This window comes from Octopus bimaculoides, chromosome 10 (genome assembly GCF_046866305.1).
Source record: "Octopus bimaculoides isolate indiv1 chromosome 10, ASM4686630v1, whole genome shotgun sequence".
Classification (NCBI taxonomy): domain Eukaryota; kingdom Metazoa; phylum Mollusca; class Cephalopoda; order Octopoda; family Octopodidae; genus Octopus; species Octopus bimaculoides.
In genome coordinates this window covers 6,353,513-6,378,100 of record NC_142937.1, presented here as the reverse complement: position 1 = coordinate 6,378,100, position 24,588 = coordinate 6,353,513, and the positions used below count along the sequence as shown (strand labels likewise).

The window sequence follows — 24,588 nt, the reverse complement described above, 5'->3', positions numbered from 1 at the left end:
ATATTCTGTGACATTCATGCATATGTGTATGTCCAACCATATATATACATACATATATACATATATATATATATATATATATATATATATATATATATATAAATGCAGTTGTAGGATTCATTAGAATATAGGTATTTCTATGTGTCGGATGCCAAAGAAGGCTGGGTACTGAGCTTACAATATTCAGTTGTCATTAGCTGGCTGTATGGTGCAAGCATGCATATACATATCCACAAGTCAGTTACTTATCTTGCTATGAACTTAGCAAGCTGATCAACTTAAATTCTCTACCTACCTATGTAATTGTTTGTTAAAAATCACTTGATGGCGACAGATTATTGTCATGGGGTAATTGAAGCATTTTCATTAATATGATGCTGCTGAAACAACTGTTGTAAATTTTTAAATTCCACTTGGATTCTCCTTTTATATCTTCCTATATGTTGAATGCATTCATTATACTTATATTTACAAATGTATTTACCTTCTTAGATTGATCTGACTTTGTTGATATCGCCTAAGGAAATGGTAGTTATGCAATAGTGTGAAGTTATGTAATAGCATCATTGAATAAATGATGACACTACTGAAATGTGTACAGTGATGGGTTGAGCTGTTCATTTTTCTTTCTTTACTACATGATACAACTACACAATGTGTTGCAATTATCTCATTGATACATAAATGGTTTTACAGTCGAATGGTTAGGAATATTTATGCATTCTTTTGAGGTACCCTGTTAGTCTGATATGCATGGAACAGCTACAAATTTAACTGTCAAAATCTTTTTGATCCCCACTACTTATATATATATATAACTCCATCATCATCATCATTTTCATCATCATCAGCATTTAACATCCTTTTAAATAATGATGATGATGTTGATATACAAATATATACTTGTGTGTGTGTGTGTGTGTGTGTGTGTGTGTGTGTGTGTGTGTGTGTTGTTGGACAGTATCTTCCTGGTTATGGTATATGACTGGTCATAATGTTGCTGAGTTTTGTGATGACCGTTGCACTTGGTATCACTGATAATGTCTTTAGACATGCTGATTGGATGTGAATAACCCCTTTTATGCTGGAGGTAAACATATGGTCCTAGTTTGGTTGGTTATGACTAAGACAGGAACAAAAAAATTAAAAAATGGTAAACAGTTATAACATTTTCTAGTGGGGAAAAAAGAGTTCCTTCTCATAGCATGATGCCAGTTGTGCATGATTGCATTTATGTTCCAGAATGTCTGAAGAGTCATCAATGTTGCCAAATGCAATGGCTGGTGCAAAACCATCATTAACACCCTGACCAGTTTTATGCCATAACAAGGAATATTTTGTTTGATAATATCAAAATATCAGTTTCAGATATGTGATTTTTTACTGACTTATGATCAACCGATAACATACATACACACACACGTACAGGCAGACAGACATATAGGGTTGGAACAAAAGTTTGTCAATTTTTAAGTAAATTTTAAAAATATTATTTAGATATTTGTACATATCTTTATTCAACTACCTATATCCCATTTTGTTCCACTACCTTTTGCCATCTTTGTGGCAATTTCCTGATCCCATCCACCCAGAACTTGGCATCTTTCTGGGTCATGAATTTGTCTAAGTGATTTTCACGGTCTTCCAAAGAACTAAAGGTCTTCTCATCTAGGGAACTTTGCAGGGATTGAAATGAAGGATAAACTAAAGATGCAAGCTCAGGTGAGCACTGCAGGTGTGGTACGAGATCTAAGCTAAGGTGCACTAATTTCTGCTGGGTCTACAAGAGAACATGAGGTCAAGTGTTATCCTGAAGGAAAACAACACTCTTACAATTGGCCAATTCTGGATGTTTTTCATCAATTGCCTTCTTTAATTGGTTTAAATGGGAACAATAATTATCTGAATTCAATGTTTAACATTGCAGGAGCTTGTAATACACCATGTCCTTCTGAGCTCATCAGTTACAAAGAATCATCTTCAAATACTGATTAGTAATTGGAGTGATTATAGCTAGTTCATTAATGTCATCCATTAAATATTTTTCTTTTAAATAATGAGGTACCCAAACACCATAATTATCCATACATTCAAGTGTTTTATAACACTCGTGAGATATGTAAAGTATTTCTGAAATGTCTCAAGTCATGTGATCAGGATTATTTTTAATTAGCATTTTGATTTGGTCGTCACTTATGACAGGAGGCCTGCTGGAATGTTCATGATCTTCCAGATCAAACTTTTGACACCTCACCTAGTAAATCACTTATGAACAGTCTTCTCAGGTATGACAAGCTTAAGAGGGTAAAGGGTAAAGACCCCCTTCGGCCATGAATGACCATGAGGTTGCATCTAGCAAGTTACCCTTCAAGGTTCAAGTCTGAGCAAGGTTGTTTATGGAAGACCACCAGGCACGCATGCATATCGGCCTCCCCTCTCCATGCCACTGTTGTTATTCAAGGGAAAGGCAACGGCCGAAACCATGTTGCAACTTATTTCTATAACTGAGTGAACTGGAGCAATGTGAAATAAAATGTCTTGCTCAAGAACACAACACACAACCTGGTGCAGGAATCGAACTCACTACCTCATGATTGTGAACCTGACATTCTAACCATTGAGCCATGCAACACCATTTCCATAAACTGCACATTTGCTTTTGCCATTTTTGTAGTGTTTTTTTTTTTCCTTTTCCAGAAATAAAAGAGCATCAAATGGCTAAGATGTATCTCATTTTCATCCATTTTCACTTTTAGCTTAAAAAACAGTATAAATAAAGTATCCACACAGTAATCATATAGAAAGATGTGTTGAAATGTCACCTTTCAGAAAATATATATACATCATGTGCTTCTGTCAGGTGAGAAACAAAATCATGTGTTTAAATGCCACCAGTTAAAAAACACTATGAACTTTTGTTCCAACCCAATATATATATATATATATATCATCATCATCATCATCATCGTTTAACGTCCGCTTTCCATGCTAGCATGGGTTGGACGATTTGACTGAGGACTGGTGAAACCGGATGGCAACACCAGGCTCCAGTCTGATTTGGCAGAGTTTCTACAGCTGGATGCCCTTCCTAACGCCAACCACTCAGAGAGTGTAGTGGGTGCTTTTACGTGTCACCCGCACGAAAACGGCCACGCTCGAAATGGTGTCTTTTATGTGCCACCCGCACAAGCCAGTCCAGGGGCACTGGCAACGATCTCGCTCGAAAATCCTACAGGAGCCAGTCAGGCGGTACTGGCAACGGCCACGCTCAAAATGGTGCATCTCATGTGCCACCCGCACAAGAACCAGTCCAGGGGCACTGGCAACGATCTTACTTGGCTTGCCGGGTCTTCTCACGCACAGCCCATTTCCAAAGGTCTCGGTCCGTAGTCATCGCCTCGGTGAGGCCCAATGTACGAAGGTCTTGCCTCACCACCTCAGCCCAGGTCTTCCTGGGCCTACCTCTTCCACGGGTTCCCTCAACTGTTAGGGTGTGGCACTTTTTCACGCAGCTATCCTCCTCCATTCTCACCACATGTCCATACCAGCGCAATCGTCTCTCTTGCACGCCACAACTGATGCTTCTAATGTTCAGCTTTTCTCTCAAGATACTTACACTCTGACGGGTATTCACATTGACATTACACATCCAACGGAGCATACTGGCTTCATTCCTTGCGAGCTTACGTATGTCCTCAGCAGTTACAGCCCATGTTTCACTGCCATGTAGCATGGTTGTTCGTACGCATGCGTCATACAGTCTGCCTTTTACTCTGAGTGAGAGTCCCTTTGTCGCCAGCAGGGGTAAGAGCTCTCTAAACTTTGCCCAGGCTATTCTTATTCTAGCAGCTACACTTTCAGCGCACCCACCCCCACTACTAACTTGGTCGCCCAGATAGCGGAAGCTATCGACTACCTCTAGTTTTTCACCCTGGAATGAGATAGAAGTTGTTTCCTGTTTGTTTGCAGTCTTTATTGCACCTGAACATCTGCCACAAACAAAAACTAACTTGCTAGTTAACCTGCCTTTGATGTTGCTGCACCTCTTATGTGTCCATAGCTTGCACCGGGTACATCTTATAGAGTTACTACCTACTCCTTTTCTACATACTGAGCAGGGCCATCTACCTGAAGGGGTTTGTGTTTTATCTACCTTCCTACTTATTAGGATTTTGGTTTTAGCTAGGTTGACTCTAAGGCCCTTCAATTCTAGACCTTGCTTCCACACCTGAAACTTCTCCTCTAGTTCTGATAGTGACTCCGCAATTAGGGCAAGGTCATCAGCATAGAGGAGCTCCCAGGGGCAACCTGTCTTGAACTCCTCTGTGATTGCCTGGAGGACTATGGTAAATAATAGGGGGCTGAGGACGGAACCTTGGTGGACCCCTACCTCTACCCGGAATTCATTGCTGTACTCATTTCCAACCCTCACCTTACTGGCCGCATCTCTGTACATGGCTCGCACAGCTCTCACTAGCCATTCTTCTATCCCAAGTTTCCTCATTGACCACCAGATAAGGGATCGGGGGACCCTGTCAAAGGCTTTCTCCATGTCAACGAAAGCCAGGTACAGAGGTTTATCCTTGGCTAGGTATTTCTCTTGCAACTGTCTCACTAGAAATAAGGCATCAGTAGTGCTTTTACCTGGCACGAACCCAAACTGCATCTCATCTATATATATATATATATATATATATATATATATATATATATATATATATATATATATATATATACACACACACACATGCACAGATAGCGAGAGAGAGAGAGAGAGGGAGGGAGAGAGAAAGAAAGAGAGAGAGATAAAGCGCATCCTTTGTTTTGTTAATCATTGAATTCTTCCTACATGGGTAGTCTCTAAGAAATAAAGTTTAATAGTTGGGATGTAGATAAAAGCAATAGTAAATGGTTACATTTTGAATTTCAGCAAAGTGTTGCATATTTTCATTTTTCTGCACACAGATTGGATTTGCAGAATATGAGTTAGATGATCACCTTCTTTGCCTAAAACCCCAATAGCACAGACAATAACACTTAATAATATAACCAAGAGTATGTAATGAATTTATAATCTGGGTGGAGAAGCTGTTGCTTTTAAAGCAGGTGACCATAAATATTCTCTTTTTCATTAATATTAAATGAAATGATCATATCAGAATGGAATTTAACCCTGACCCAATTCTCCCCAACTGCAATATTATTTTCCTTTCTGTTCCACATTGCTATTAGTTATGTCCCACATAAATACATTAGACTGCTTGTGTTTGCCTTTAGAAACTGTGAATAAGGTCTTCTACCAATATTTCTTGTGTTATTATGTATGAATATACTCAAAATTGTTCTTATATTTTCTCAAGGACTTGAAAAATAAGATGTAGATATGGCTGTGTAGTTACAAAGTGAACTTTGTAACCATGTAGTTCCAAATTCATTCAATTGCATGGCACCTTGGGTAAGTGTCTTCTACTTTAATCAAAGATTAAAGGCACAATCTCATTAATCTAAGAGTGTCTGAAAAAGTCATGGTTACCATCTTGTCTTCCAGATGCAGTAAGTAAAAAAAATCATAAATTTGCATTTGAGATGACATTGTACATTGTTTATATATTTGTATGCAAATATAAATATAACTGCATGAAAAGTGTTGTCTTATATATCATTAAATCAAATCAACAACCCAATTTCTTTTTCGAAACAGAATCCTAAGGGAAAATAGTGACGGCTAATACATCCTTTTATTTCCATTCTGTGAAAAATATCTTGTTTCTTTCTTGCTTCCTCTCTCTCTCTCTCTCTCTCTCTCTCTCTCTCTCTCTCTCTCTCTCTCTCTCACACACACACACACACACACAAGTTACCTTCCTCTCTTGCCTTTTCTACCTACACAATATGTTACAACTGACACCATTTCTCAAACTTATCATAGCATGCACATTTTCTTCCAGATATCAGTGTCTTCACTTTTCTGTTCACAGTTTATAACAAGTGTTCATTGACCCCAAATGAATAGGGTTTCCATCACATTTCCTTCCTTTATGTTACTTTGAGAATGCTCCTCCTCATATTTTATGATAATTATGTTGCTTCTTGAATGACTCAAAAATAAGAGACAGGCATGTCTGTGTGGTTGTAAAGTTCACTTACTATTCACCCCATGTCACTTTGTGGCACCTTACAGTTCTGATATAGCCTCAAGCTAATTACATACATACATACACATAGGCACAGGCATGGCTGTGTGGTACACATGGCTCTGGGTTCAGTCCCGCTGACACTTTGGACAGGTGTCTTTACATAGTCAAAGCCTTGTCAGTGGATTTGGTAGACAGATACTGAAAGAAGCCCAGTGTGTGTGTGTGTGTACGTCTGTGCATGTGTATGTGTGTGTGTGCGCTTGTCCTCATACTTAACAGTTTAATAAAAAAGAGACCAAGTGTCCAAGAAACCAAGTATCAGGCTTAAAAAAAAAGTACTGGGGTCGATTCATATGACTAAAAATTCTCCAAGGCAGTACCCCAGCATGGCCACAGTCCAATGACTGAGACATGTAAAACATAGAAAATTTAAAAGATAAAAACACGAGCAGAATATAAAGCATTGCTGCTCAGGCTGGAAAATAGCTATAAATTCATTCTCAGTGAGGAATTGTTCTCAAAGCTTATTTGGCTTTTTTAAAACCCTGCTGATAGATAAAATGTTATGTTTTATGTATGAAATGAAATTGTTATCCAATTCGTTTTACGCATTCTGGTGTCTAATGCAGTGCTCCGCATGGTGTGCCATGAGACGATGGTAGGTGTATCGCAGTGTAACCTGAATATAATTTTTTTCTCCTTATACTTTTAGTTATATTTTGAAAAGAATGTAAGTGTACTTCAAGTGAAAAAAAAGGTTACCAAGCACTGGTCTAATATATTTAATTGTGTCAATGACCTTTGTCTAATTTAAGAAAATTAAGTAAGAACACAAGATTAAGTAAGTGTGAAAACATTTACTTAATGTTTTACTCTTGATATTCTTTACTTCTTAAAATAATTTGAAACAGAAGTGTCAGGAAGTGAAGCAAACATGGAAATAAAATATTTCTCATAACACAAAGAAACCAGGCTCAGCAGAAACCCAAACATCCAAATAGTAGAACAGCAATACATGCAATGATAAAAACACTATATCAAGAGTTGTGATGAGCTACAGCTCATGTATTAGATTTGTACTCATTTTAGCCTTGACCATTCTGGACATTGTCATGTCAGCACCTGAGGATAGACAATGATTTTAAAGAGATTATGGGTTTTTTTTTACTCTTGAGCAGCCTACATAAAATTGGCCATTAGCTAAACAGAACTCATCAAGATGTAGTCCAGCAACTATCAATGTTTGCTCTTGGTATTCATTGACTGACATGGCAAAGCTTAGATGTCCAGGAAACTGAAGTTTTCGAAACTGAGAGGTATATCTGTCAGTAGGAGTGAAATTCTGGGTGTAATTGCACCCTCTTTTTCGTGCATCCAATGAAAGTGGTAATCTTGACAACACATGGCATAAACTTGCTAGCCATTTGTTGTGTGCTACAGCATAGCCTCACTACACAGCATTATTAGGGACTGCTTTTTAGCTGAAATCAGTGTGGTGATAGACCTAAAGGGTTCTAACTAAACTTTTAAATTCTGCTGGGTCCATGTCTATTGATTTGTAGGATAACTGTTTCCTGAAGCCAGTTGATGCTTTTGCTTAAATATGTTTCCTTTGCATTCAATCACATGATGCTGCAGGTTGAGAAACACCTTTGATATCAATTCATATGTCGTTTTAACCAAGATGGGTTTATAGTGTTAGGAGTAAGTCTTCCCTCTCTAACTAGTAACAAATTTTTGGTAAACTAACAGGACAGCTCATCTCCAAAATGATTGACTTTCATGTTTGTAAACAGTTTTAAAATTTTCATATTGGTCTAATGTGATGACAATTCAAGGCAATGGTCGTCAACTGAGGTTCATATGGCCTCTAGGGGTCCCTATAAGATTTGGGGCGGGGGGGGGGGGGGGTCCACATCACAAAACTATAAATTGGGGATCCACAAAAGTAGTGTAAGGGCTCCTGAAAAAAGGTTGCTTTAGATGTATGTATTGCAAGAAACAGCAAAATCTTTTTCGCTAACATTTTACATAATTCATCCTACATGAAAAACAAAATAGGAATTTTAAAAAAAGTTTCTATATAACTAGTTTTTAAACATCAAATAGCTAGTGGGGTGGGTCAACCTGGAAAATAAATGACACATTTGAATTTAGTCCTGCTATATTAATTCACATAGAAATTATGAGTGTGCCTACTCTTGCTTTGTTCAGCAACAGTAGCTGTTGATGATGATAAAGATGAAGTATGATGGTATGAAAAAAGAGGATAAAAAACATGTATATATAAATTTATATGAATGAATTCAGTAATTGGAAAATTTTAGTGCACACAATGTTTGTGACTTTCTTCAACACTCATGCTAGCTGTGGTACCCAGTATAGTTCTTCAAAGAGCAACATACAATTGTTCATGTGTTCAGCAGCTGAGGAACACTAATCTATCTACTCAATGGCTGACATTAAAATTTATTAGCTGTCATAGCAAACTCCACTCACATTACAAGTTGTAATTGCATTAGGATGATATCTGCGAGGCATTTGAATGTTTCAGTTTAATTCTTAGCACAGTGACATTTTTATAATGTTCACCTTTTGTAAATATATCACCTTCAGTCAAGTGTTCAAGTAAATTCAAATTCTTGTTCAATTGCAAAGCCAATCAGCATTATTTAAATCTCTCAGAAGTATTACATCGTATCTCTTTTCCCAGGTGAAAGTTGGTGGGAGAACTTCACCAAAGTTAGAGTTCTTTAAGAACTAAATTGGATAATTGTATTGATTACCTTCACAATCATGGGAATTGATGTTTAAATATGACTGATTCACTATCAATACGTTGATAATTTCTTCATTTATAAAATCAACCACAGTATCAAGGCTTTCATAGACTTGTGTTTTCTTTATGAAAGAAAATGGAAGGAAGCTATAGATATCAAAGGAAGTTGTCACAATGCATTTGGTTCATTGAGACTTGAAAACATTCTCCTTTCTGTTCTTGTAGAGTATTTTGAAGAGAACGGTACTGTTCTTTTTCAGTTTGCAATAACTATTGATATTGTACTCTTGTGACTGAAACATTTCAAAATCATTGATCTGATGCATTATCTTGTATGCATAATAGTACATCCATATATGCTTTTGTTATTATTCATATCCATGAGAATTATACCCCAAACTTTTCTCCCCTTTTGGAAACATGAGAACAAAATATAATGAATCATAATCCTGATTAAAGTTGATCAAATTGCTGCAACCTTAATTATCATCATCATCATCATCATCGTTTAACGTCCGCTTTCTATGCTAGCATGGGTTGGACGATTTGACTGAGGACTGGTGAAACCAGATGGCAACACCAGGCTCCAATCTAATTTGGCAGAGTTTCTACAGCTGGATGCCCTTCCTAACGCCAACAACTCAAAGAGTGTAGTGGGTGCTTTTACGTGTCACCCGCACGAAAACGGCCACGCTCGAAATCATGTTTACATAAAAAACAATGCCATATTGTCAATCTGTTCCGAGTATAATGATTGCTATTTTAGCAGTAAAATTGCTATTTTAGCAGTTTACTGCAGTTAATAAATGACAAAATATGTCATCTGCAAATGTTCAACAACTAATTGTGCTCTGCAATAGCTCTGTAGCATAATACACATTTGTTGGCCAATCTGAATGTCAGTTTCATGGATGTGGATTTGGGTAAACAATGCAGTTTAATCAGAAGCAATAGTGAAGTTGATAAAAGATCATCTACAACACTTTGTATAATCTCTTTGTATAATCTCTTTCAACCCAGATCCCAACTATAGTTTGCATTGTTTAACGAGAAACTAAACATTGTGTCTTGATGAAATTCAAAGTTGTTCCAAGCCAAATTCAATGATGCTGGATATTCCAGCAATTTGAGGTAGCTTGAATTTTTTCTTTTGTACAAAACGTTGAAACTGGATTGTGTGAGCCATGTGTTGTTTGCAATTTTATCTGTAAATATGTTTGGCACTCCATAGTATGTGACATACATACAACACAGATGGTGCTTGTGTACTTGCAGGAAACTATCTTCAGAATTAGCTCCCAAATTCCTTTAATTTTTCTTTATTAGGAAAGTATAACAAGATGGTTTCATCACTACTCCCTTGCTTTATGTGCATTTTTTATGACTGCATTGTTGCACAAATTAATCAAAGATGCAGCATGGTCAAATTTCTGTTACAGGGTATTCTTCTCTGTTGGAATATTTGGTGTAAAAATATCTTCATGAGTACACACGAATTGCTTTTGTTCATATTTGCATGCTTCAATTATCATCTCTTTGTCTTTTCCATTTCTACTTTCTTCTCAGTCTCTCTCTCTCTCTCTCTCTCTCTCTCTCTCTCTCTCTCTCTGTGTATGCATCAGCAGTGTCTGTTTCTTTTCAGCTGTTTTTTTTTTCTTCTTTCCACTGGTTATGTTTAGAAAAACAAAAGTTGTCTTGATAGGTAAAAGATTATATCCTTCAACTGATCTTCAGGTAAATCTTGTTAATATTCAGATCCCTTATGACAATAGCATCACTTTTATATGTTTGTTTGATGACTATTGTATCATTGTTTTGGAGATGTTTTAAGAGTGGATTTTTTCTGATTTGGTAATATTTGGTCTGAAACGAATGTTTAAAAGGAAATTTGGAAAGGATATACTGGTTTATATGAGTATTTCTTCTTTTTGATGAAGTGGGTGAATTTTAGTTTGTTCCTTATCAGGGATTAATCAACATCACTATTTTTATTGATGAAAACCACAATCAATTATAATTTTTGACAGAATTCTGGGACAACCTTCTTTGATTTTTGATAGTTGACTGTTTGTGTAGGTGTTATTTTAACCCACTTGCCAAATGTTGAAATTCATCATTATATAAATTCTTTTTCAATATATTTATAATATTAAGGTCTTTTTTATTCAATTGTTTTGGAGGTTTTCTCTTGTGTTTTTCCTTTTTCCAGCATTTGTTGTCCTGACATTAAAAAAATTAATTCCTCTTTGTTTAGTATTTCCATTCTTGTTGACTTTTACTAAATGTGTGGCAAATGCTCAGGGGCAATGAACACTGAAAATGTACAGAAAACAGCCTGCGCCACATTCCAGGGGGACAGCTTCCGTTACCAAGTCAGTAGCGGGGGCGGTTGCTCTGAGAGTGTAGCTGCTAGAATAAGAATAGCCTGGGCAAAGTTCATAGAGCTCCTACCTCTGCTGGTGACAAAGGGCCTGTCACATGCACTATGCTTGCAGAGAAGGTCGGTTGTTCTGCAATACCACATACTATCTTTTGCTTTGCCTATTCTGTACCCTTTGGGCATGCATCCCCATTTTCATCCATCTCTTGTCCATTCCATACCCTCTCACACCACAATCGTTTATTCTCCTAACTGTTGTACTTGTTCTGTATTTTCTCATCTCTTCTACTCATCACATCACAAGACCCCCTAACTGAGAGGAAAGTACTAGGTTTGCACATATTGAATATTACCCCTCCCTGTTCCTCCACTACCTACATCCTGCTATTCTTCCAAATCATAAGCTATGTTGCTTGAGCAAGGAAGGATTGCAATGCTGGTGACTTTTATCCTCCTTCCCTGTTGCCATGCTCTCATGGAAATGCTTAGAAACAGGTGAGGGGCGGCAACAAGAAGGCCATCCAGCTGTAGAAAAACCTGCTTCAACGAATTTCATCTGACTCATGCCAGCATGGAAATGTGAATATTAAAATGATTGTGATGAAGAGGATGAATACACACACACACACACACACACACATATGTGCTGTATGTGCAATGTGAGTGTGCATTAGTACAAAGATTTTGAGTGAAAAACTAGGCATTACGGGAATCAGATGTAGTGTGCAATAAAGAAGATTGTGCTGGTATGGACATATGATGAGTACGAATGAAGACAGCCAGATAGAGAAGTGCTGATTGTTAAATGTGGCTGGAAATTGCAGAAGGAGACTCAGGAAGGGGGTGAAGTGATTAAGGTTGACCTCAAGACCTTGATCCTGATGGAGGAGATGATAAAAGACCTGCCCTCATCAGCTAAACATATTGCACTCATCCACTCCTCTCATGCATTAGGTCTGCTTCTCCCACCACCCAGCTCCTGCAGACTACCAACCATGTTATTTCTCTCTCTTTCTCTTATCCTCCACCTTTTGACAGCCATATCATATTTACTATTCTTGTTGCTTTCCCCCCACCCCCACTCACTCTCTTCTGCATCCCTCTATCTTCCCCCAAACTCATGGTTTCTTACTCGTCTACCCTTCAATCTGCCTCATTGTCCCTTCATTCTCCTTCCTGTACAAACTTGCAAACCAATTCATCAACTCACCTTGTGGGACCACCTATGCACGCCATCACCATTATCTATCTATTGCAGCTCCTACTGTTAATTTTCTTTTCCTCTCCCCTTCCCCTACTAGATGTTAGTAGCTAGGCAGATCCTCTACAAGAACCAGCACTGCCCTCCTCTCATAGTTCAATGCCCTTATCCACTAGTATGAAGCTCCCCCACCTCTCACTCCATCAGGGTCTGTAGTTCTGTGAGCTGCATGGCAACCTCTATAGTGCAGGTGGCACAAAAAGAGCACCCCCATCAATGCTGTAAAGTGGTTGGCATCAGGAAGGTCATCCGGCTGCTGTAGAAACTATGCCAAAACAGACACTGGAGAATGATACAGTCCTTGGACACATCAGATCCAGTCAAACCATCCAACCCATGCCAGCATGGAACACAGGCATTAAATGATGATAATGATGATGATGATAATGATGATGATGATGATGATGAAATATATACATATAAAAGTGGAAATAGATAAATAGATGTGCTAAGTGTGCAACAAATTACCATTTAAGGTTATGGCTCTGGATAGTATCCACATGAAACATAAAACTCCATCTGCTGTGTGATCCAGGGGAACATGCATACAATATAAGGGTATTGTATAGTATGAACAGCACATGTAGCATGAGAGAATAACAAGAAGCAAGTTGTAGGTAATTTGTTTAGACGTTACTCTTACTTCAGCAATTGATAATCAAGATCCATGATTGATCTGGTCAAATATATTTTTGCTGCCTAATCACAGTTATATATAATTTGTGATTAGGCAGCAATCTGGTTGAATCATTAGCATGCTGGGTAAAATGCTTAGCAACATTTTGTTCATCTTTAGGTTCTGAGTTCAAATTTTGTAGAGGTCAACTTTGGCCTCCATCTTTTTGGAGTCGACAAAATAAGTAACAGTTGAACACCGAGGTTGATGTAACTGATTTACCCCCTCGCCCAAATTGCTGGCCTTGTGCTCGAATTCAGTTTTAATATATAATTTGTGATTATTCATCAATTTTGATTATCAATTGCTGAAGTGAGTGTAATGTCCATGAAAAAAAAAAAATATACTAAGACAACTTGCTTCCTGTTATTCTCTCATACTGTATGTATGTGTGTATAAGTATATATATATATGTATATATAATGTGTATGTATGTGTATATATATATATATATATATATATATATATATATATATATACACACACACATACATACAAATATATATGCATTCATATATACAAACACACATACATGAGTGTATGTGAGTGTGGTGAGTGTGGCAAAAACACCTAAAAATTATAAAACTTCAAAGAAAATATTGAAATGTATAAGAAAAAATGTACAAGAGAAAAATATATAAAAAATGCAAGCAAAATATGAAGAATTTTATATAATCATTCATAAATATGTGAATTATAATTGATATTGTGAAAATAATTTGCATAATTTTCTTATTAACATATTTGTATTATATTTGTATTATATTATGTTTTTGAAGTGGGTTTTTAGAGCTAAATTTTCCAAAATGTTTTGCATCTTGGAAGTTAATAAAATGACAGAACAGTAGTCGAAGTGTTAGTGATTTATAATCTGTTATTGGCCCTTCAGTGTGTATCTCACAATGAAATTTCAAAAGCCCATCTATAGCATTAACTGGATGTTATAACCAGAATATGTATTGTGTAACTGACAAGTATTTTGAGTTGTAGTACAGTGCTTGGCTCAAATCCAAAGATAAGTTTAATTCAGAAAGGATGAATTTGAATAAGTATATAAATGTCTTCGATTGCTTCAACCAATTGAACGGGTTACGGAATATGATTTTCTTCCGAATACTCCAAGAATTATATCACAATATCAACATACACGCACATGCACACAACAAACACGGATAATTATAAATATGTGATTTAAGATTTGCGGTAATATTCATTTTGAAATAGAAATAATTTATTGCATCAGCTGTTTTTCATAACTTTTCTTAGTGCTATATACTATAGGAATTACATTTACGTTTTTTTTTTTTTTCTCATAATTGTTATTTAAATGCCATAATTTCTTTTCAATGATTATGTATATAAGTTGAAAATGAAAAATTAACCAAGTTAATAATGTGGAAAACAAAATCTAGTACGGGATATCCAATACTGACAAAAAGCTGAATGACACAACAGTCCAGAATATAAAAATACACAGGAAAAAAGTTAACTTACCAGTAGATTGAGCAATTGAGGTAAGTTGAGTTGATTGCTTGATAAGGGATACTCGGTAAAAGTAGTTTCGCCAGAAGTTCTCCTCATTAATTCTTTCATCAGAGCGAGGACAGAAAAATTGAATGATTTGAAAGAAATTAGTATCTTTAATAGAATGATATAATATTTTATTTAAATTAGGTTAAAAAGGAAACCAATGAGAATGACAGAAAACTAAATGCAAGAACAATTTTTTGGTTAAAGTTACCAAGCTGGACAGAAATGATGGTTTAAGACCATACAAGATGTAAAAACCAAAAATGATGTAAAACCAATGCAAATAATCATAAATAACAATCACTATAAGTAAAAGAAACAGTTTATAATTGGTAAGTATTCATTTAATTGTGCCATTGCTTAGTCTTTATTCTTTACAAACACAAGAAATATGTCTGCTGAACCTTTACAGCAATGAGAAGAATCAAACTTATTAATCGATTGACCAAACAGTGATTAATAGTGGTCTACAATATTATTTTGCTCCACTTTATGCATATAAAGTATTTGAGTGTGCAGTGTCATTGTAAAGTCCTTCTGCACTTTTAGATTTGTCTGGCAGAGTTAATCAGGGAAAAGGATAAGTAAAATTATTTAATTTTTAAATGGATTTATTCTTGAAATTATAAAGTTTCAACATGTTTCATGAGTAACTTTAACAGAGTTGGGTCTGTTGCAAGCATTCAGACCAAGGTCCTGTAAGGGTTTATCATGAACTCATAGTACAATGACACCCTCTGTACTTTGTAGATACCAACTAAACCCACCAGACAATTCTCTCACATCTGCAGACAGTCATCCAGCCTAGAATTCATACATCACGCCATTTGTACAAACAGTACACCCTATCCTTCTCTGACACTCAAATCTCTCAACTTTGTTTATATTTCATCTCTGCTACCCAGACTACACTCTTCACTTTAACTTTACTCTGAAAGTTGGTGTCCAATGTAAAAGTCAATTCCACTAACCCGGCTTCTCACCTCTCTCATCTGGATATAAGCAACAAAGGCTTTCAATTACTTTGGCTCCAAGACTTAGTCACCTACTCATTCAAATATTTCAGCCTTCTAACATCTAACCATCAAAAAAATCTTTGACCATATCCCTGCCTATATTGAGGACATCTAAGTTACTTCAATATAATATAAGATAATTTCATCATTGCTTTAAAATCCATGCTTGCCTGCATCAGACGAAAATCACTGCGGAAAATTTTCTGCAGCCCTTCTTGCCAATCCTTTTTCCAAGTAAGCTAATATTTTGCTGAGTCTTTCAGACAAGAAGAGCACAATGACTAAACATTTTTACAGAGAAAACTTCAAACAAGCAACATTGTTTGTATGGCAGTGATATTTGTTTGCAATCAACTTGCAGTCAAGGCAAAGAGACACAATTGTCATACCATCTGGCCTTCTACCGTCCCCTCAGTCTAGCTCCACTGGCTTGAGCTGGCAAGGGGAATCTGAAGCGTCTAAGCCATGCTTTATGATCTTGTTAAGGGTGGCAGGGCATAGAAGGTGGCCAGTAATATGCTGGCATGACAGTGGACGGAGACCGAAAGAATCCACAGTGGATCCATAATGGCATTCGTGAGGCACACAGGTCTGGAGGCCAAGCGTCAAGGAAACGATGTGCAAGCAGTTGCTCTCAAGCCGAGTGCTGGTTGCAGGTGTATGTCTGCATTGAGCAGACAGTGCTGGTCGGCACACCAACTTGTCCATAGGAGGAATTACTTCCTGGAAAGTTCTGGGGGGCAAATTACTTCGTGGAAAGATCCAAGGTAGGGGAGGAGGGGAGGAATTAATTTCTGGAAAGTTCCGAGTATTCCTGAAAAAGTTCCAACGTGGGGAAGAATTACTTCCTGGAAATTTCCAAGGATGGTACTTCATGGAAAGTTCCGAGAGTTTCCTGGAAAGTCTCGAGGATGAGCTACTTGCTGGGAAGTTCCGAGAAATTCCTGGAGAGTTCCGATGATGGGACTCCCTGGAAAATTCCGATGACTTCTTGGAAAGTTCCGGGGACTTTCTGGAAATATCCGAGGCGTAGCTGTTACAGATCATACCTAACCTAAAACGATCACAGCCACATCATCCAAACAGGCTGGGTGAAACCGGGTTTAGCTGCTAGTATGAATATATTATATAAAGGTGCTGTGAACAAAAAGTAAACACTGATAGGATTTCTCTCACAAAAAGACAAAATGGTGAGCAGGTAGAATCAACAGAATGTCAGTAAAAATGCCTTGTGATATTTTTGTAACTTTCTACATTCTGAGTTCAAATTCCACTCGGGTAAACATGCTTTTCAGTTCATTTATAGTGACCTATAATAAAATATCAGTCAACTAAGGAGTCAAGGGTATCAACTAAGCCCCTCCTCTCCAATTTGCTGGCCTTGTACCTCAATCAGAAACCCATTTTTTTCTTCACAAAAACTATCTTACAATACTTTTGAAGTATCAGTACTAGATCCAATATTTGTGATACTTGACAGGGGAATGGAGGAAAAAAATTGTTGATAACATCAATTTGAATATCAACCTTAGAACAATGTCAAACAAAGTTGATAAGAAGAGTAATTTAATTCAGAATGTAAAGTGACAATGTATTTTTTCTAATCTTAGTCTCTTAGCATACACACACTAACACAAGGTAAACACACATATAGATTCAAAGACTGGCCCCCATCAAAACCAGGTTTATTTTTTCTAAACTTTGGCATAAGGTTTAGATAATATAAGGTCACTTGTAAGTAACCCTGTATTTCTTCTAAACCTTTGGCATAAAGTTTAAATAATACAGGGTTACTTGTAAGTGACCCTATTAAAAATAATGAGCAAAGTCGACCAAGTTGGGATCTGAGCTCAGGATGTAAAAACACATAAGTAAGTTCTGCAAAGCATTTTTTGGGGTATGCTGTAATTTAAGTAGATTTCTTTTAAGTAGGCATAAAAACACATCAGAAAGAGTAAGTACACAGTCAATGATTTAATCCCAGTAAATATAAGAAGGGTCTTTAAAAAACCTCATAAATCACATGGAAATATCAAATTATATACTCCCAATCTTTACTTTCTAACTCCCCTTCATATCCCTTTATTTTTAATAAGTATCATGATAATAGGCACTTCCATTTTCTCAATGTCACAATTCCAGCTTCACACTCACTCCTTATTTCCTACTACACACTTTGAATTCACTTCCCAGTTGCCTTTCCATCATCCCTGATAATTGCAACATTTCATTTCTCAGACTCAATATCGAATAGTTTTGCCTAATCTTTTTCTCTCTAGGGAGAACTTCTTTCATAATCATGTTTTTACTCCAGCTAAACCTATAACAGCTTAAGCTGAACATCCTTTTTATTGCCCCCAATCCCTTCTTCAACACCTACTCAAGGAAATCAGAGATAGACCAGACACTGCTCTGAATCTCTAGATTAAACATTAAAACTCTCTTAGCTGTCACACCCCTTCACTTTCCATCACCAGCCTGCTTAACTATAGATATACTTACTGTTTGGGCACCAACTCAAACCTCATTTTCTGAAGTTCAGGGTCTTCTTGTAGAGTTGCCATTGCAATTGGATAGACAGTATCAAAATCAAAACTGAACTGAACTCCCGCAGGAGGATTTCTTAGGAAATTTCTCTTGTCCTGTAAAAAACATAATAGTAAGGCAATGAGATTTGTGAGAAAAATGATATTTCATACACGCTTACTTAAATAATGTTTCAAAAATCTAATCATAAAAGCTTTTTTTTTTACATATAAATGGGTTTTGCATTAGTAAAAAGGTTAAAGAATAAAGACCCCCTTCAGTCATGAATGACCATGGGATTGCACCTAGAAAGTTCCCCTCCAAGGTAAAAATCCATTTCTATATTTATTGGTTATCTTATTATTAGGTGAATATTTAATTTTATCCTTATACCCAACACTGGCCAGTGCTGCATTGTAATACTCCGAATGTGAATTAAATATTCTTTCATTAGCAAACAGCCTGGACATTCTATTTGATATGCTTTTCATAATAGTTTTTAATACCAAAGGTGGAAGATTTGAATTTCTATTTACATATCTTAGATTCTCATTTGGTTTATGGAATGGTTCAAAAAACTGTGTTTAGATTAAGAGTTACATCTAGAAAATTTACTACTTTATGGTCTTTTCAATAGTTAGGAGCAGTTTACTATAATCTACTGCAATTTCCGACAAGGAAAAGAGTATCATCCCTATATAGACCCTCTTCACCACCTGATCTGGAAAAGAATGCAAATACCAACAAGATCGGTGACCTGCGCTGAATCTTTGATTCTATTGTTATATCAATACAATCAATCCTATCCATGGCTTGTTATCATAATCAATTATTGTACTACAGGCTGCTAATATAATATCAATCTCGTGTTTGTATAAATCAGAGTTGCATTTGGCAAATATAAGTGCCTTATTAAGTAACATTACTTGTTCCAATCCATGGCTCACTTCCTGCATTCACAACACTTCATCAATGAAGAAGAAGTGGAAGTTTCAGTGAAGAAGTTCTTCCCCTCAAAGATCAAGAACTGGTATTAGTGTGGAATCAACGAACTGGCAGAAAGGTGGCTTCAAACAGTGCAACACGATGGACTCTACTTTGAATGCTAAGCTGTTTTTGTTGTAACTTGATGAATCAAGCAAATAAATTACCAAAATATAGCAAAAGTTTTGGTCGACATAATATAATAGTTAATAATTCTCGAATATCTAAGAGTGTAAGGCTAAAGCCATAGTGGTTGGTAATAGAAGAAGAAGGCAAAGGAATGGTTGTATAAAGGGAATAAGGTTTTAGAAAATTTGCTCATAGGTTGTATAAGGTATTTAATTGCTTAAATGTGGCTACAGTATTGGAGTGCCAGATTGTAAGAGAGATCGAATTTTAGATTACATCAAATAGCTCACAAATTCAAATCTGTTGCACTTATTTTATTGTTTCCTGGCAGAACACAAACTCAGTTCCCTTATCAACAATGAGAGCCAGCTTGTGCTAAAATGTTATCTGTGATAAATTAGAAGCTTAAAAGGGATATTTATCTCTCATCTACTTAACACTATCGAACTAGAGATAAGTGCTGATACTTTAAAATCTTTCAGGAATGAATAAGTATTTACATATAGGCTATATCTTCAAAGTGAAGGTGCACGGCTCAGTGGTTAGAGCATTGGACTCACAATCATGAGGTAGTGAGTTCGATTCCTGGACCAGGCTGTGTGTTGTGTTCTTGAGCAAGACCCTTTATTTCACATTGCTCCAGTTCACTCAGTTATAGAAACGAGTTGTTACATCACTGGTGCCAAGCTGTACCATCAGCCTTTGCCTTTTCTTTGGATAACATCAGTGGCATGGAGAGAGGAGGCTGATTTGCAAGGGCAACAGCGGGTCTTCTACAAACAACCTTGCCTGGGCTTGTGCCTTGGAGGGGAACTTTCTAGGTGCAATCCCATGATTCTTCAAGACCGAAGGGGGTCTTTACTTTTACCTTTATATCTTAAAAGAAACATATTTCCAAGGCAGAAATAACCCGTGCGCGTGCGTGTGTGTGTTCCTTATGGATTCGAAAACTGAGTTGCTGATTTTGACATCTGAGAGATCAAAAGATTCAGTAATCTTTTAGCTACCAAATAAAGTATGTTTCTTGCATAACTCTTTTTTTTACTATGAAAATAACCTTGAAAACAAGGTCGCACAATTTTGAGATCCTTAGCTAAAGGAGGCAACTCTGCCTGAACAATCTCTATGTCTTAGATAGGGCATAATGAGAAAATGTTTAAAATACATGGAATTTTACCAGGGAATGAAACTTTGAAAATATACCATCAACTTTATTAGTATTATTTAGTAGATAATCTTTTAATGTGAAGTATGTTTGTCTGTGTTTTGTTTAGCCCAGAGTTGCCTCTGATGTAGCAGACCCATCTCATAGTTTTTTCTTTTTTTTTCCCCCTGAAATACTGTAAATCTGTCTTTCTTTTGATGAAAGGGTGTGTTTTAAGAGAGATTTGACTGCTATTTGTAGTAGCTCAAGTTACCACAGAGACACCACTGTGTGTGTGCATGTGTTTTGTTGGGGTGAAAAAAATATTTTCTCAGACTATTTTGCACAATAATCTTTTAAGAAATCTGGACATCTTTTTTACTGCAAACCATTCAACTTCAAATTACAATTGCTAATTGTTGGCAGTCAAGTGACTGAGATGTACATACAGTGTTATCATACAGAGTGGAAATTCAATACAAAGTTTTGAACTCGTTACCTTGTGGTTAGTAATCCATTACCTTAAATCTGAAGAGATTAAATCTTTAAACATTATTTTACGAGGTTTAGTCATTCAACTGTTGCTACGATGGGGTATCACCTTCAAAAATTTAATTGATCTTACAGACCTCAGTACGTTTTTCAATCTGGCATTTATTTTATAGATCTCTGATTGATGAACTGCTAACTTTGAGATATAATGGGACACAATACTCGATTTAACAACAAATGTAAACACACACACACACACACACACACATTAGGTACAAGAATGACTGTGTGGTTTGCTTCCCAACCACATGGTTCCATGTTCAGTCCTTCTGCATGGTACTATAGGGCTTTCCTATAAGTAGGTTATCTCCCTTGGCTAGGCGGCACTCCATGTAGATAATTAAACTTCCGGAGGCTAACCCATGCCATTGTTATTGTTTTACGCCTTATCATGAATATAAAGCAGCTTGATGATTCAGCTATCGAAGTACTTACTGTGCCTGAGTTAAAGGAATATTTAAGATTATATGGACAGTATGTTACTGGAAGAAAGGCGGACTTGACTGAAAGGTTGAAAGGAATAAAAATTTTGTCGATGAAGAATGTCAACAAAGTAAATTCATCGGACGATAAGCCTGAAGTATCGGACGATACTTCAGACAGGAATAAGCAGAAGCTTATATCTCCTCTCGGTGAAGTATTGCCTGATCTAAAGATCTTTGTAAGTTGCCGAATTTCACAGATAATGACATAATTACCTCGTGCTACGGATGAAAGCAAAGCAACAGTTAAGGAGTGGCATATTTTACCACGACAGACACGTACACAGCATCGAATACCACGATGTGAGTGAAAGCTGCTCTCACTGTATTGTCCGGTGTCTGGTAATCCTTTCGATACCAACATCAAACCAAAAAAAGAATCCTGACCACAGAGTGTGGCTAATTATGTCAAAGGTCACTGGCAATGTGCATTCAGCTGATTGCAACTGTTAAAGCAAGTCACTGAGCATGCGTACATGTCATACGGGAGAGTTCCAATCAGGGGTGGATAACACCTTATTGGAAAACCATATAGCCTTAGGCCAACCACAGACTTGTGACTGATTTTGGTAGATGGAAACTGCAGTATTATTCATCAAAAAATGACCAAAAAAAAACATGTCTATAAAGAACATGTTTGCTTCAAACTCCTCATGTACCAATTCTGCCCCTAAGAAAGGAACAAATAATACAATGTGGTTGTAGGTCGTAACACCTAGGCAATGCTGGGGTGCATTGCTAGTAATAAATAAAATTTACTAGTTATAGTAAAAAATCTTCCAATTAATATAAAATAATACATTTTAAAATTAATAGGATATCTTAATGCAAGTTCCTAGACCAAACAGTACCGTCTACTTAGAATATCAGGCTGCATCATTAAATCTAATGTCAACAGACTTTAATCATACAATCTTTTTCTCTTTAGAACTCTCTTATGTAAAATTGTCTAAAGGAAACTAGAACATGAGCACTGCTGGTTTATCTACAGAAACTATAAAGAATTCTCTAATAACTAAAGTACAGCCAAATAACTAAAGTACAGTGAGTGGTACTCACCAAGTTTGTTATATTTACTTATTAGGGTTACAAATCATCTTTAAGATTTTTCTGATAATTGCACTGTGCCCAACCACATTTTCTTTGATTTTAAGGTACATTGTGTGTGTGTGTGTGTGTATAATATATATATGCACAAAAAGATTCAGTTAAATTAGGTACTTAAGTTGAGGCACCTTGTTACGTCAGAATAATATACACACACAATATCATATAAATATTAACTTTGGTACAGCAGTACCAGCAGGATGATATTCTTGTAAGGCATGCAGACAATTTGACGCAGCTGAGTATATAATCCACTTTTGTGCTATTCAGACATGTACATTTTATCAGATAACAAACCATATACTTCAGAATTTGCAAAGGGCATATTCTGAGATAGGTGAATAAAATATAAATGAGTAACAATTGAGGGACAGTTGTCAATTCATTAAGGCCGTTTCTAACAACTCCTTTAATTGATTAATGAGCACATTATATCATTATAAAGAAACCGTTTTCCTCAGATGAATACATGAACTTTACAATCAAGGACATTCCAAATGATTTAACATATTTTAAAACCCATGGAGGAAAACATTTTCACTGATTCTGCTACTGAAATAGTAGCAGAATCAGTGGTCTGTAGATTTTAAAATATGTTAATTCATTTGGAATGTCCTTGATTGTAAAGTTCATGTATTCATCTGAGGAAAACGGTTTCTTTATAATGATATAATGTGCTCATTAATCAATTAAAGGAGTTGTTAGAAACGGCCTTAATGAATTGAGAACTGTCCTTCAATTGTTATTTATACACACACACACATGCACATATATAGATTGGGTCATCCCATAAATAATGCGGATTTTTTTTTTTTACTTTTATTTTTCAAAATTAAGTGATAAAAAACATTTCTCTAGTACTGTTCTGACCTTGTCTATAGAATTTATATTTTTTTCCGTTCAAATGATTTTGAAAACTGTGGAATAAATGACAATCAGATGGGGCAATGTCAAGCAAATGTGGTGGGTGAGGCATCGTTTCCCATACAAACTGCTCCAGCTTTTGGAATGTCATTCTCCCTGTATGTGACCGAGCATTCTCCTGATGGAAGAACACCTTTCATCTTGAAACCAAAAATGGTCATTTTCCTTCTAGCACTGACTTGAATGTCTGGCTGAATGACCTAATCAAAGCTTCTCTGCTAGTTCCTCAACAGTTACGATCGGATTTTGTTCCACCAGGGTTTGCATCAAAATTTCCCCAAGACATCTGAAGAAGGCTGGAGGGTATATCAGCCGAAAAGTTGTGTTAACAAGAAACAAGATGAGGACAAATATCCATCAAATGTAAATAATGTAAATAATGTACATAATTCCTCATCTCTGATTTAATCATCAGTGCAAGAATAGTCAAGCATAGTCTTGACTATTCTTGCACTGATGATTAAAAAAGTGCATTTTGTGCACTAATTATGAAATCATATGATATGCAGCTGAGTCTGATTTTAAAAGGCTCGCTTCCAGAGTTGCATTCCCTCGCGTTCGGTACAATGTGTTTATTATGGCAGCTTTGACTTTAAGAGTCCCTCCTAGCATGAGGCATTTATGTATAGTAATGCCCTTAATATAAATAAATATATATATAGGGAATAATTAATAAATTTTTCCCTTATGAGGTTTTCCACACTAACTACTTGATAAATTCTTATAAAGATTTTATCCTATATTTAAATTATATATACATATATATGTGTGTGTGTGTGTGTGTGTGTGTGTGTGTGTATTGGGTCATCCTATAAATAATGTGGTCTTTTTATACTTCTTTTATTTTTCAAAATTAAGATAAACAGAGTTATTTTTAATCTAAAATATACTCTCCTTCATTTTCTACAATGCTCTTCCATCTATCTGGTAGACTTGCAAGACTCCTCTTCCAAAATTCGCT

At 36.3% G+C, this 24,588-nt stretch overlaps 1 protein-coding gene across 1 annotated transcript in view; it reads right to left on the bottom strand.

Moving 5' to 3' along the window:
• Nucleotides 1-24,588, bottom strand: part of LOC106882330 (synapse-associated protein 1) — a 56,438-nt gene that overhangs the window by 21,951 nt on the left and 9,899 nt on the right. The window contains exons 3-4 of the mRNA XM_052971019.2: nucleotides 18,282-18,421; nucleotides 14,728-14,819 (exon numbers count right to left, since the gene is read on the bottom strand). Of these exons, the coding sequence (XP_052826979.2) occupies nucleotides 14,728-14,819; nucleotides 18,282-18,421 (232 nt within the window). The remainder of the gene's footprint in view (nucleotides 1-14,727; nucleotides 14,820-18,281; nucleotides 18,422-24,588) is intronic.